General features: G+C 37.1%; 1 protein-coding gene across 3 annotated transcripts; it reads right to left on the bottom strand.

The window, feature by feature from the left end:
- Positions 1-1,523: 1,523 nt before the first annotated feature.
- On the bottom strand, positions 1,524-15,352 carry LOC135114039 (zinc finger protein 264-like). 3 transcript variants are annotated; one of them, XM_064029690.1, is made up of 5 exons: positions 14,976-15,278; positions 12,794-12,833; positions 9,773-9,874; positions 9,385-9,621; positions 1,524-8,746 (listed from the first exon to the last, which is right to left on the bottom strand). In XM_064029690.1, the coding sequence occupies exons 3-5, from the start codon at positions 9,864-9,866 to the stop codon at positions 7,953-7,955; spliced, it is 1,125 nt and encodes a 374-aa protein (XP_063885760.1). In that variant the 5' UTR covers positions 9,867-9,874; positions 12,794-12,833; positions 14,976-15,278; the 3' UTR covers positions 1,524-7,952. The 3 variants fall into 3 exon arrangements, with proteins under 3 accessions (XP_063885760.1, XP_063885762.1, XP_063885759.1); XM_064029692.1 differs by lacking the exon at positions 12,794-12,833 and having other exon boundaries at positions 15,234-15,352; XM_064029689.1 differs by lacking the exon at positions 12,794-12,833 and having other exon boundaries at positions 14,976-15,277.
- Positions 15,353-15,383: the final 31 nt, after the last annotated feature.

The raw sequence follows: 15,383 nt of genomic DNA, 5'->3' as shown, positions 1-15,383 counted from the left end.
CAGGAGCTCTATTGTAAAAAATTCCCGCATGTCATTATATGCTGCCCTGTAAACGTATGTAAACTGGAAGCGAACAGTCTTTAGTCTGGTAATGTCATTGTGATAATTTCATCTCATCTTTAGCACTGTACTGGATGAAATCTGCCCCACAGTATAGGGTGAAGTCTTGAAGCCTGAGCCCTTCTCAGCTTTGAAGGTCAGACTGATTTCGGACATAACACGGTGGCAATGGTTTCCCATAACCAACGATCTAGGAATATGAACAAAATAAAAGCTTGCATACTTATTCAGATGTTCAAATTTGCTACTTTTCTTATGCCATTTTACTACCATCGTGTAACATTACAAACCGTGTCTTCCTATCACATAATTTACTATTACTATATACCTTACATTTAATAACGGTAACACAAGTGGGATTCTACATACCTTGTCCCAAATAGAAAAAAAAAAAAAAGCCTCATATCTTCATCAATCACATTAACAGGAGGGTTTACAGTAGGGGAGAAGCCAGCCCACCATCACCACCACCTATTCCCGTCTAACTTACCTGACACCTTTTGGATCGTGAGCTTCGTGGCAAGTGGACGTGGCATTCGCGCCTGCGCACTGATTTTTAGTTACAGCCAATGCAGCAAGTAAGGAACAAACATCGGCCTGTTGTAAGGATATTCAACAATATATAAAGAAAAAAGAAAATTGAAAAGTGTATAAACGAATAATTTACCTCCTTGTGGGTGAATTTATATATAGCAATGTGTGACGGCTTCAGATACCATTGAGACCTGAACCTCATAAACAAGAATTCTATGCAGAGTTGGTGATGAGAGGTGAAAGATTAAACAGAACACAAGTGAGGAATAAAAACTGACGTGATTGCAAAGATGTAGGTTCGTGGTTACAGTTGAATTGCAGTTTTAGAGCTCAGTGAAGAGGGGTAACTATTGTATTCCGTCTGAAGCAACATTCGAAGCTTCTCAACTTGTCATGTTTACATACTATTTTCAACAAGTGACTATCGTGTTTTCAGTTATGATAATATAATGTTGTACATATTTATTTTTAGACTTTAGACTATCTGTGTTCGTATAAAAGTATAATATTATGCAACCGTGAGGTAACATGAACCATCTATACTATCCCTCCGAAATTAGACAATAATGATTACCAACAAGAGTACAATAATCAATAATCAACCAAGGATAAACACATACGAGTAACAACACTAATAAAAAGTGGCTGGAGTGTACTCATGCGAAACTACACAACACAACAGTATGCATGGACACACCCCTTTCTAGCCTGACGCTTCCTCTGCTGCTGCTGCTGCTGCTGCTCGCGGCTGTGGGACGCTCGCTAATGTTCGGATTTATCTTGCCTTTTAGATCATATTCCTGTTTCTGTTAAGTACCCACGAGAGGTATTACAATACGATAGTGTGGATAGTCATTTACCTGGTGAGTTGTTGTTGTTGTTATTATTATTATTATAAATTTTTAACTAAGACCTGGGTAAAGATGCACTTCTTTGAGATATTATGGAAAAGTCTATATTTGAGTCATTCATAATACAAGTCATCAACCATTCATGATGTCGCAAAAACAAATGGAGTAATATCAATATTTTCTTTTAGGTTACACACTAGCTATGGTGGAACTTATCCCATCTACAACAAATCTACATTTTTACTTTTGTGTCCTTGCTTGTTAGTAGACACAACTCTTAAATTCCGAAAAAAAAAAAAACTCACGATCCTGCTTATTACCAAATATAAATTCCTGTTATAGTGGATGCTAAAATCTTGAATTGCTCATAAACCTCCTTGCCTGTTGTCAATCCTTGTATTTTTTTCCAGGTGAGCCAAGTAAAGTAAGCCTCTGGATGAGATATCTACAGTTACTTTGTGTTAACAATTTCAACCTCTTCTGTCACATATCTATACAATATATTCTGTATCAAACTCTAAACATCAGTCATTCATACCAATAAAAAGTATAAACAATTTTCAGGAACCTCTTTGTTTAAAAGAATATTTGAGTATCAATTTTTCATGAACCAAGACTTTCCTGTACACCAAAAGTTTACATTACAGTGAAGTGCCTCAGTCTTCAGATCACAATGGAATGCAAACTGAATGCACATGGAACCTCTGGATACTCAGGTTAGCGACATTTTGTGTAAAAAGCCTCAGATTACATGACCTGCCCTACAAAAATATGAACCCAGATATGAAAATTTTAAGATTCCCTGAGATAAAAATTTAGAATACAGCTTTCCATATTTCCTGCATGTTGTAGAAGGCAACTCAGAGGGATGAATATGGGGATCCCACAGTGATCTATGTACTGTATATTGTGCATTTCCTCAAGAGGAAAGACATGAGAGAATTTGAATTACTCTATTAGTATGACTTTTGGTATTTGTTCAACTTTTGTTATCTTTTCTTTCTAGAGTGCCATTTACATGTGCAGGCAAAGGCGAGGAGAGAGAGAGAGAGAGAGAGAGAGAGAGAGAGAGAGAGAGAGAGAGAGAGAGAGAATATTCTTAAACTAGCATAAACATCAGGATAATGTAGTGCTTCAAGCTATGTGCATTCTTGCATCATACAGTTTTCTTATCATGTAGAAAATTAAATAATCTCTATTTACTTAAAAAATAATAATAAAACAAAAAAATAAAATAAAATCATCCCTTTATTAAAAAAAAAAAAAAAAAAAAAAGTGATGCCATCCAAAACTTTCAGTATTCCAGGTCAAAATCAGCAGTCATGCCAAACTTCAATACTACACAAGTGAAATGACATACTTCTGTTACAACTACATACTACAAAAGTTAACCAATGGAACCATTATCAAGTTATGCTTTCAGAAAACAAAATTTTGCTCAAAATTTCATGATTATGAAATAATTATTGAATTATGCACAGCAGTATAGTTAATTAAAATATAAAAATTAATCATAAATATCACACATAACATTAATACAGTAATATTTATGGAAATATATATGTGAGAATATTTTTTTATATATGTAAATCATACATTGCATTGCACTGCATAATAAAGTTAAAACTAATACTGTACTGCATTACCAAATACTCACATAAATAATGCCCAACTCATTTCACCTCTTACAAAGTCAACACAGTCAAAATGGATCTGCCCTTTTCCTCTTTTCATAGTGCTGTTTGTTAACGAGTCACAATCCTGCAGTGTGTGTGAGCACAGTTTCATCTGAGGTGGAGTTCATGCTGATACACAATCTTCAGGATATAATGGTCTCCCAGATGTGGCTTGTATAGAAAGGAATGCATAGATTAAGCACTAAAATGTATTTACTTTACTCATGTGAATAAAAAATAAACAGACAGGGCATATAATGCAGTGCCAAGAGCACAATTATTGGCACAAAATGCTGAACTATATACATAATTACTAACACCAATTTACGTGAAGCTTTATAATCATTATATTTAAAATACACATACGGGATTTGATCTTAAGCTTCCAGGATGCATTCTAGAAATACACAATGTATTATGCATTATGAAATGCCACAGGATTCTAAATATCTCTATAGAACTCTTGATAGTATTAATTTCAATGGTATTGTGGAACTGGTCTTGCTATTACTACAACGTTCCTTCTATTCTTCCCTCATGCTCACATCATCTAGTATAATATTGACAGCATTAGTAGCAGACTCTATTTCCCTAACAAATACTGTTTGATTTTTGGTATGTTAATCATCATGATGACCAAATCTTTACAAATACAGGAAGACAACATGTAGTAATAGTTCATTGTCTTCAGCGGAAAATTTTTTTCTTAAAGTATGTTAAAATTACTTACATTATCAGTTCAATTTGCTACATGCTGTTCTTAGCCCTCTTATATCTTTGCTCAGCATAAATTTAATCTACTATATTAGTTCATACTCGTCCTTAATGTCTTCACATTGTAAAGCTAAAATATGAAAATACAGTTTTATGAATAACAGGAGTAGTTCTGAGAAAACTACTCCATAAAAACCTTAAGATACAAGTGGTTCTACAAAGAGCACATTTTGCTTATTACCTGCAATTTCCTTCCCAATAAATAAATCACTATAATTAATCTTGTGGAATTAAGAAAAAATCTTATGCTAATCTAAAAAGGAGTGGAGAATCCCGATGATAATATAAGCTTGATTGTTGTCATGTTTTAGTTTAGCCCAAATATATCCTTACATATGAAATTTATTCACATCATAGTATCCACATGTACAATGAAAAACTTCCAAGATCCTTAAATAATATAAAAAAGGCATATTTGACATGTTGAAATGTCTTCTCAGTTTACCATAATTCTATGCATGATGTACATACATAATACCTGATTTTTTTAACAAAAAATAAAATGTCATTAAAATGTTAATGTTTAGTAGGTATATATATCAATAAATTCAAGAAAATGGGCTGAACTTATAACATTATGAAAAACATCTTCATAAAGTTTCCTCACTGGATTTACAACATTTCTATATACTCACAGGCTTACTAAAGATGTCAATTGACTTATGAAGGTATTCTTATGATCAATCAAGATCTACATTTTCTCTTCCTAAAGGCTTTCTTACTGCCAGCATCTAACTCGATTTACTATGATAAATTACTTTTGCATGTGTCAATATAATCTATGAGCTGGAACAGATTAATGAAGCAGTAAGTAGACAAGGTGTTTCAGCAATGCCTTTTTTGTAACTATGTTGCTGGATTTGTTCTAATAGCCATATAACTGTACTTTTGAGGCAACACATAAAGCTTTCACAAAAATAAGGAAGCATATGCAATTACTTTTATTGTGTTAAGGCAAGAAAATTTTGAAAGCTGCAATATGACAGCTTTCAATTGCATAATTTTGTGCATCATAGCTTATCAAACACTAAATTTGATTTCTTAAAAAGTATATGTTCATATCTGATTAAACACAGGTTGACCACTGGTACTCTGACATCGCTTAATTTAGAACCTCATTTAATATGATATTTTCAGTTAGCTGTATTTTTTTTAAGCATGTGCTGTGGCCATGTGATTAATTTGCTGCATGCAGATGGCACTACAAACCTAGCATGGTATCACTGTTGTGTGAGTTTATGTGTCAAAACTGCTCCTGGAAGACACCTTTGTGCATGTGCACTATAGTGAGAAGGCATCAAAACTCTAACAGATAATTTATACATTTAACATGTAATGAATTATGTATTAACAACATCTGTATGGAGTTATCTTAGCAAATTATTATCACTCTGTTGTCTGTAGAATACATTATGATAGAAATGGAGTAAGAAAACAAGAGTAATGTGTTAAAACAGAGCACCAAAACATACCCTATGTGCGAGTGTAAAAGTCCTACCATCCAATCTTATATTAGTAGATTTGGTGTGCTATCAACAATTATATTGAGGTATATTGACAAATTATTACTGCTGTCTGTAGAATATGTTAGGGTAGAAATGGAGCAAGTAAATCCAGGAACAATTTTGATGGTGGGAGTGATTCCACATTGCACTGCCAATCCATTCAAGAAGCCCTTCAGTGTGTGTGTGTGTGTGTGTGTGTGTGTGTGTGTGTGTGTGTGTGTGTGTGTGTGTGTGTGTGTGTGGAACTGGTGCTGAGCAGAAATGTTTTTATTCAGATATTTTTTATTTGTGACTCCTACATCATGCTAGTTATGACTTCAAAAGAAGCAAGTGGAGATTGTGGCACAAAATGTTCAAATGTAAAATAATAATAATAAAAGAAAAGTTAAATTTTTGCAAAAATCGGACTGCAGCATTTTTTCATCACCTGTGTGAAACTTATGGCACAGGATCAGCACTTGCTTAGAACAGTTTAATGCAGTGGGAAAAATTGAAACAATTCAAATTCGAAGAAACAGATATGCATATGAAAAACTATGAAAGATATAAAGATAGAAAGAGTACAGCTTATGATCAAGTAATGCCACAGTGGTTTCAACAGCAAGTGATGATGTAAACATATCTGATACAATAATGATGAAACAAATGAAGGTATTTCATAGAGGGTTTGGTTCAAAACAACACTGAGTTTACCACGGGATGGTTGTAGAGATTCCTGAAGTGCCATGGCATTTCAGTGAATTAGGTTTGTTTCTGAACAAGGAAGGAGCAGAAGAATACACCAACAAGTTCACCAGGCTTGTTTCCTGTTTTGTGATATTTGTGTTTGACTTACATTTAATACAATATCTGTTTCATTTTACTGGAAAACATTCTTTGGCACACCAGTCACATTATTTAAGTCTTTTAGATATATCAGGAGCTGTATTAGAGGTGTCAAGGTTAAACCTTGGTTAATTCAAGAAAATGGTTAATTTGGGATGGTTCTAAATCCAATGATGTTAAAGTATTGATGGTCAACCTGTTTTACATCTTGGAGATAAAACAAATTAACAGAACTTTATAATCCTCATGGAACAAGGCAGCAGAACACCTCCAAGATTGAAAAATTAACAAATTACTAATTAATGTTGATTACTTAGATAAAAACATGATTTCCACAAATGTAGAACTGAAAAAATTGAAACATTTCAGTCTACTGGATATTATAATATCATGCCACTGTTTGAATGATAATATTCAATGCTTTGGTGTAGTACCTAATGAGCTCAGCTCTCAACCAAGAGGACTTAGGTTTGAGTTCAAGACCATCAGAAATTAATTTGGACTTGTCTCCTTTCACACTGTAGTCCATGTCCACTATGCACAAAAATGGTATAGAACTAACACTGAGATATTGTGAACTTGAAGCTTGACATGAAAAAGGTGGTTTGCAGTTGTACCCTACTGTAAGTGAGTGTGCTTACTATAAAAGAACAAACCTCACCAGTACCACATCATGAGACAAAGACAAAAACTAATAATTAATAATAATAATAATAATAATAATAATAATAATTACTGTGAAAAATCAGGTGACACCATAATCTGTCATTAATGTGCCTGTTCTTATGATGATACAAGTACTGCCAAAGTGAAGATAAAGCAATGAACTGTTATTGCTATGGGTATGCTGTTGAAGAATTACAATATGCAAGGAGACATGCTAAGTATAAAATATTAAAATTTTATGGCTATATCTTAGATGAAAGGGAAAACTTGTAAAAAGAAAACTTCCAACAATCCTGATTGAAGTGTTTCAACTGATTGCTTATGTGGGTCATAAAATTCTTTAGTGATTACTGTAAAAATACTGGATTAACTTGAACATCAAAACTTTAAATATCCACCCATATAGAATATGTCACTTGTAATAGGAAGATGGTATATACTGGATGTCCTGGGTGGAAAGTTGTATATTCTCAGAAATGAAAGATTGACATTCAAAGTCAGAAATATTCTATGGTCAAATGGTTTAGAAGTTACCGGAAATTCAAAGCACAATGGCAAGTGACTGCACATGGGCTGTCCTGCAATGTCCAGCTAATTGCTGTTGCCATATGGCATTCCCTATGTTTTAGCTATTATTTGCTACAACAATATGCTCCATTCTTGAATACGATTATATATCTTTATTTATGAAAACCTTGAAGTGTAATCAAGTAACATCCTCAATATGCCCTCTCCTCCCCCTCTCCCTTGCCAATTCTTAGTGCCTTCATATTAAAATGTCGTTACTTCTTAACAATGGCACTGAAAGCATTAGACCACAGAATATTTCCAACTTGGAATGGCTTGATCTTTCATATCTGACAAGATGTGACTTTCCTTCTAGGACATCCTGTATATGTAATGAATATATGAAGTACTTTTAATCCAAAAGAATATGGAAATATTAGTATCAAAATCTAAATGCATACTTCAGAAGCTTAAACTTACATATATCATTATTTTCTATATTAAATGAATGTCTGCTTTAGCAATATTAGTCATTTTTGTTAAATTACTGAAGTTCATACAACATGAGCTCCACTATTACCAGGTTGTGGGATTCCAGTTGATAATGTTGTGCCACTGAAGAGAGAAGTGCCACTGAGGAGGGAAGTACCACTCAGAATTGAATGCCCAGCTGCCAAAGCATTGCCACTACCACTGAGCGAAGTTCCACTCAGGATAGATGATGCACTGCTTGTTGAAGCTAATGTGGTTCCAAGCTTATTGTTGCCTGCAACAGACACTTTGGTATTGCTGCTGGTGTTACTGCCATTGTTACTTTTAGTATCCGACAAACCTGAGAGATTGATGCCCTGCGGATGATAGGATGGGCTGCCTGAACGAGGCTGCTGAACTACAGTGTAAGGGAGGCGTTCGGGGTGTTTTCTTTCCATATGTGCATTGAATGTTTCCTGACGTACAAACTCCAAGTTGCATGGCACACATGTAAAGGGCTTGTCCACTTTGTGAATCATCTCGTGACGTTGCAGCTTGTCCTTCCTAGTAAAAGACTTTCCACAGTGCTGACACACAAAAGGTCTTTCCCCAGTGTGGACAACAGCATGCCTAGTAAGTTTGTCCTTTCTAGTGTAACCCTTACTGCACACAATACAAACATAAGGGCGCTCTCCTGTGTGGATCCGAGTGTGGACACGCAGTCCCTCGGAGCGGAGGAATCCCTGGCCACAAGTGTCACAATGGAAGGGAAAGTTGTTCGTGTGGGTGCGAATGTGATTCTTCAGCTTGTCACCTCGAGAGAGAACTTTCCCACAAATGTTACAGACTTTCTTAGTATCCCAACGTCCAGTTCCAGCTGCAAAAAGTTAATACAAGGTTATCAGAGAAAACAACTCCAATTCACAAAACATGCCCAAATAGTACTTGCAATTTGATGTCATAAAGCTATTTACATTTTCAAACACCACTCCTTTTACTACTGTCATGTTATTGGCCGAGTTTACCTTGAATGGGATCACATTTTCTTAGTGTCCCCCTTGTTCTGATTACCTGCCATTCGGGCATTATTCTTATTATTGGTTATAAGTAGTGTAAGGCTTATTTATCCATTTTATATCATGTAGTATTATTCTCTTCATAATTTAATTTAACATTAATCTGGTATTAGAGGTGATTCCAGGTGTGCTGAGTCAAGGTAAAGGTAGAGTGAGAGGTAATCCTGGCGATTTCGGATAGGTCGGGTAGGCACTCGAAGCCTTTAAAAATCCAGACCTTTAAAACTTTCTGGGATCAGTGTAACGTCCACTTTCTTGGAAAGATAACCGGGATCGTACGATCGTAAGTAAGTAAGCGATCGTGACACTACTCATTACAGCTAATTTTTTCGTAAGAATAACATTCTCTCTCACATGCACTCTTAGCAACCAATAATTTTACCTTTTTATATATACTCTCAATTCAGCCTCATAGAACTGAACACCATAACTAACTTACCAGCCTTAGCTTTATGGCTGTTATGGGCCATGTTGGTGGAGAGTGGTGTTAGTGCTACTGATGGGGAGGGTGTGTCACTTCTGTCATCATCCTCTTTTTCAGACTTGACTTTCGGAGACTCAATAGGGGGCCGAAAAGCTGACTGTGAGTTTGCTTGACTTGTACTTGTATACACACTGTGGTTAGTAGTTGTATGGCTAGTGGTATTTCCAGGGATTGGGATTAACTGAAAAGAGCCTGGAAATCACAAGCATATGAATATCATTATAAATACTACAAACATCTGAGGCACTTTTCATCATGACTGACAAACAACAAGTATTATTTACCATTGAGAGAGAGAGAGAGAGCATCTCCCTCTCAGCAAAAGAACAATAATAATACTTACTGTTACCAATGGCAAACTCGTGCGAGGCTACGGTTGCACGCGCTCCATACCACGGGTTATTTCCGTGATCAAGGCCACTCAAAAAATGATCCATAACTCAGCCTGGAGGATGAATAAGATTTAAAATCTAAAAGTCTAGTTAACTATTAGTTTATCATAAAAAGTTGAATTATAGTATACGTCTTCTAGGCTGAGTGGAAATTAAGAAGACATTAGGCATACATAAATCTAAACTTAACATACGTGTCCTTAGCTTCAAATGATGATGATGATGATGATAATAATAATAATAATAAAAATTGCCCTCATGGCTTGGCACTGTGAAGCTGAAGGAAATTTTTGTCTACCCAAATTTTGGCTGTTCACCAATATTTTGTAGAAGCAATTTTTTTTCTCAACCAATTTTCTAAAGTTAGAAACAGAAAAACAAGAAAATTCTTCAGTTTCAAAATGGAATTTCTCTGATAACATGAGACTGTCTGTTACAATAAGCATTGGTAATTTCTGGCACTAAAACCTCCCCTGATCTTTCAAGTTTCTTGGACTATAAATTCTACCCTAATTTTTATAGTTTATCTAAGCCTTGTCACATCATAAGTTTTTTAATCCCATAAATTTTTTCCCTCAAATTTTTGTTCTTTGTCTACTCGTGTGAGGACAAGTACTTAAATATCACTTGTGATTTTAGAACCAAAATATTCTGACTGATTTTGAACCTTAGAAAAATTAGCAAACATTTTGGGGCTCAAAATTCCCCTGATATAAGGAGGCTGTCTCTTGCAAGTGTATAAGAAATCTATGGGTCACAAAATTCCCATTAGCTCAGTTTTTATTTTGGCCCCATATTTTGCCTAAATTCTAGTATTATTTTAGGGATTGGTCCTGAAATTATTATTATTCTTAAACTTTTACAAAATTATTTTGCCCATTTATCTTATCATTACAAGAGTTTACTGGAATGTCTGTTACCAAAAAACTGATATGATAAGCTCATCTGTAAATAACTGCTCACAAATCTGATTTGAATCAGTTTCTTAGTTTCTTTTCCAGGACCAAGAATATATATATGAGAGAGAGAGAGAGAGAGAGAGAGAGAGAGAGAGAGAGAGAGAGAGAGAGAGAGAGAGAGAGAGAGAGAGAGAGAGAGAGAGAGAGAGAGAGAGAGAGAGAGAGAGAGAGAGAGAGAGAGAGAGAGAGAGAGAGAGAGAGAGAGAGAGAGAGAGAGAGAGAGAGAGAGTTCTCACAGTATGACCAACAGCTGACTGAACACTGGCACCCTCAGACTTGAACAATCTGCTTCCAGTTGCTGTACATGAAAAGCTGAGTCAATACAAAATTTCTCTCTACATGTGTATTTAGCAGCATGAACTACATTTTCATGCTTATTATTTCAAGAAGTAAATAATCTTTCAAGTATCATGTGCCTGAAAATTGCCACACTTACTACTTCTGGAACTTCTTATCTGTAATAATATAACAAAAATATATTATTTGCAGGTGGTGCAAAGGGTGCATGTTGACAAGGGCACAATGTATTGCTTTAAAATACAGTAACACCAAAAAAAGGTAAAATGTTTCTTTCATAACAGGAAACTAAAAATATGACAATAATGTACACTGTGTAGAAGTGACTGACTAGTGTGCACAAGACTACAAAATCAAACAAGCCAGATGCACAAACAGGGGTAGGTATTATTTTTTGTTAATGCCATGTGAGGAAGCAGTGAGATACAGTAATCCTGTAGGCACTCAACACACACATCATCATCTTATTCATCAGGCCATAATGACTAATATGGCCAGTGAAACTGGATAGATGTTGACCATTCTACCACTTGAATTGAAGTCTTCACTTCTGAGACAAATGATTGATTCAGGCTGCATTCACACGAGCTTCTTTTTGTGGTCAGTGGCAACCACAGAAAATGGGCGCCACAAAAAAATGGTGAGAAGAAGCACCATGCACATGAGCCACTTGATGGTGGCCACAAACGAGGTCAGTATCTATGGATCTTGTGCAAGTAGCAGCTGTCTGTGCTCTCTTTGTGAAGATGAAGCACAAAAGGCAAAGAAAGTTCTGGGTGCACCCCATAGTTAGTAACAGACTACTGAGTGAAGCATTCAACACATTATTTTTCTTTAATATTCCTGTCACTGTATTCCTTCTGATTCAGATCATAAAGTGCTGGTCTCTTTTCCATTCTGCCATCAATATTTCACAGTCAAACAACTCTTTAGGTATTCTTCCCACTCACAGAAAGGAGTACTTGGTGCTGTAACAGATAGGGCAAGACAGCGTGAAAACAGCAGGAGGCAGGGTGGCGGCCACAAATAGTGGCACATGTGTATGCTGCCATTTGAAATAATGGTTGAAAAAATGGCTCCAACTCACCACTTTTTTGTGGCTGCCACAAAAAAAGTGGCCTATGTGAATGGACCCATAAAGATGTGTGTGTTCTATATTTGACCATTTTTTTTGTGGTTGTCACTGACCACAAAAAGTGGCTTGTGTGAATGCAGCCTTAATGTGTCCATTCACAAGCAAGAGCATGCAGCAGCTCACTAGTTGGTGCAATGAATACAAACTCAACATCTAGCTGCTCCTTCTAAAAGAGAGAGAGAGAGAGAGAGAGAGAGAGAGAGAGAGAGAGAGAGAGAGAGAGAGAGAGAGAGAGAGAGAGAGAGAGAGAGAGAGAGAGAGAGAGAGAGAGAGAGAGAGAGAGAGAGAGAGAGAGAGAGAGAGAGAGAGAGAGAGAGAGAGAGAGAGAGAGAGAGAGAGAGAGAGAGAGAGAGAGAGAGAGAGAGAGAGTGTGTGTGTGTGTGTGCCCAATCTGCACATCAAGCAGTGTTATCTAAGTGAAAGCATGAGGTCTTGTTTGAGGCAATCTTTCTCACTCCACATTTTCTCCCAGGGTGAGGTAAAGCTGCTCTCAACAGTTGTATTTTCTCATTAATAACTAAGACTATTCATGCAAACATAAAGACATGAATGAGGTAAGAGTTATGTAAAGCATCTCCTACCTTACTCCTGGCATCCTCAGCAGTAGGCCACTGTGTATTGCTTGCAAAGGACTTTGAATTATGAGTTGCTTATAATACACTCAAGTTGATAGCATAAAATTTTAATATGGACAGGTCCTTACTCAAAATGTATCTGATTAAGATGTCAGACTGATAGGAAAGAATACAGATAGATACTACACCTGGTGTTGATAGACTGGTCTGACTAAAGGACAGTCACACCAATTTCCTACACAGACATTGAAGCATGACACGACATTCCATATATACATTACCATTCAAGATAAAGTTCAGAGTATTTGCACTAAATTACAACTATGACAACACATTCTATTGATTTTTCTTTGATCAATCTACTGGTGGGCAGAAAAATATTGTTGATTATTCTGGTGCCAAACTGGTCATAACTCTGGTGTAAGTCAAATGGTTATAATAGAGAAGGTATATGAGCTAATTCAACATTACTTTTAAATAGGTGCATACATAACAATGTTTGACTAAATGTCTACTGTTAATTCTCCTCCTCCAAAGTTTAGTGGTGACTGCCAAGCAGGGCCACTCATGACTCACAGTTATCCCCTGCCTAAATCCACAACAGTAGGGACAATCGGCCACTTTTTCAACACCACACCACAACATGGAGATGCTCGGAATGAAATTTGAAACTGCATTACGGCTGGCTATTCAATATACCATTCCCATTAGTTAAAACACAGAGCTGTGTCCCACATCAGGCATCATCCAATTCAAGACTTCACTGATTAGGTCAAGGCCTTCCCTTTTCTCCCAGAGCAACATATTTAAAAGAACTTTTTGTCACCTGGGGTTCTGTGTGCCTGATGGGCAAATCTTCACATACGAAGCATGTGAGAAACATGGATTAATGGGCTCTGGTTGGCATAGGAATGGATTGTGTTTGGTCATTATTGAACAACTGTGACTAGGTTGTGTGGGGATATGAGGAGGAACAGGTGGGTGATGAAGGAAATTTTAGGGAAAGTCACGGGGGTTTAAGGCAGGTGTGGATCAATATGTAGATGGTTGGGTGCCTTCACAGTTCGGGTAGCAAGCCTCGTGGCTCTTGACAGCCCTCAGTGTCAAGACACTCTGGGGTGCAGTGCTGCTGGCTGCACACACCGCAGAGCTCACCCTCCCCTTACAGTCCTTCTGTACATGCCTGAAGGCATAAGAACATAAGAAAATAAGGAAAGCTGCAAGAAGCCATCAGGCCTACACATGACAGTCACTGTATGAAACATACCTACCTACCTACTTCCACCTATCATCCCCATCCATAAATTTATCTAATCTTCTTTTAAAGCTTCCTTATGACTCAGCACTAACAACCTGATTACTGAGCCCTGAAGCACCAGAGGTACATAACTCCTGATGGAGAAAACACCCCACAAGCCTAGGTCAAGGGAGTCAGGGACGTCGGCCATGAACGTCACCTCAATCTGGCGGATGTGCTCACATGCCCTACACACCTTTTTGCAGAGGTGATGTGTGGATGCTCCTGAAGAGGCACCAAGGAGTAACAACACCCTGAGTCCCCTGATCAACCTCCTTGAGAGCCAGACCAAACAGTCTGCCCTCCAAGGACAAGCAAGAGAGACAGAACATGGTAATCTTGTCCTTGGGGGTGAAATCAATCTCATTTCCCTCAACCATGAGCCTGACCTGAAGCTCTGGCTGAGGCTCCTGGAGTTGTCAAATGGCTCCATGTGCCGTGTCATCCCTGTGCACCACAAGTCTATTCCTGTGGTGTTCTGGGGCTGAAGGTTCTGTAGCTTTTGAAAATAGTCCTGATGGGACCCCAGAGTAACCAAGAACACAAGCAGCAATTCACTCCCATACATAATAGAGAATTAGTAAAAATGCAAAATAAACACAGGTAATCGCCACAAACACCTGGGATCTCTAAATAAACGTCTAAATAAACCAAGCCACCATAACCCTAACAGAACTTAAACCTAACCCAACTCGGATACCCTCCATAGCTCTTACACAATACCCAAGAACAGTTTACTGCCACAACACACGGTTCCGTAACGTCAAGAATAACAGGTAATGCGCCAAGCTATGGCCCTAAAACACAGACATGGAGGTAGTAAGGAGCGTCGCATCAACTCAACACCTACATTGGATAACTAAAAGAAAAATATATCATTAGTACACTTACCGTTACGTGTAGCCAAGAGAGGGTCCAGAGGATCCAGTTATGCCTCAAAATGCTGCTTAAGTAAATGCCACTCAAAATACAAGCCAGGGAAGCCAGAGCACTCAGTTATAGCCTTCAGTTAATCGTCTGGTCCTCAAAATACATCCAGTATAGGAATGTTAAATTTTCTCCAGTGTTGCAATAATACTGTGCGATGTGAAAGTGTGCATAAGTTTGTGTTAGCGGTAAATAAGCCAAATACAGGATGAAACTCGGCACCTCCTCCTTCTTCTTCCTCTTGTGACCTCTACTTCGGTATTTCCGGCTCGCGTAGCTGAGATTTTTGTGTGCTTTCATCGGGGCGCGTTTCTTCTGTTTCCTTAATTATAAGCTTATGGAGGTAAAAAATGAATGTTTTGTAAATTAATT

This window comes from Scylla paramamosain, chromosome 27 (assembly GCF_035594125.1).
Source record: "Scylla paramamosain isolate STU-SP2022 chromosome 27, ASM3559412v1, whole genome shotgun sequence".
NCBI lineage: Eukaryota > Metazoa > Arthropoda > Malacostraca > Decapoda > Portunidae > Scylla > Scylla paramamosain.
The sequence above is the reverse complement of the archived record's forward strand: the minus strand, read 5'-3'. Positions and strand labels throughout refer to the sequence as shown.

Coding starts and splice junctions, on each gene's coding strand:
- LOC135114039 (XM_064029692.1), bottom strand. CDS start 9,866: ATGGATCATTTTTTGAGTGGCCTTGATCACGGAAATAACCCGTGGTAT. Junction 9,622..9,772: donor CGAGTTTGCCATTGGTAACA/GTAAGTATTATT, acceptor TGTGATTTCCAG/GCTCTTTTCAGTTAATCCCA. Junction 8,747..9,384: donor CAGCCATAAAGCTAAGGCTG/GTAAGTTAGTTA, acceptor AACTTTTTGCAG/CTGGAACTGGACGTTGGGAT.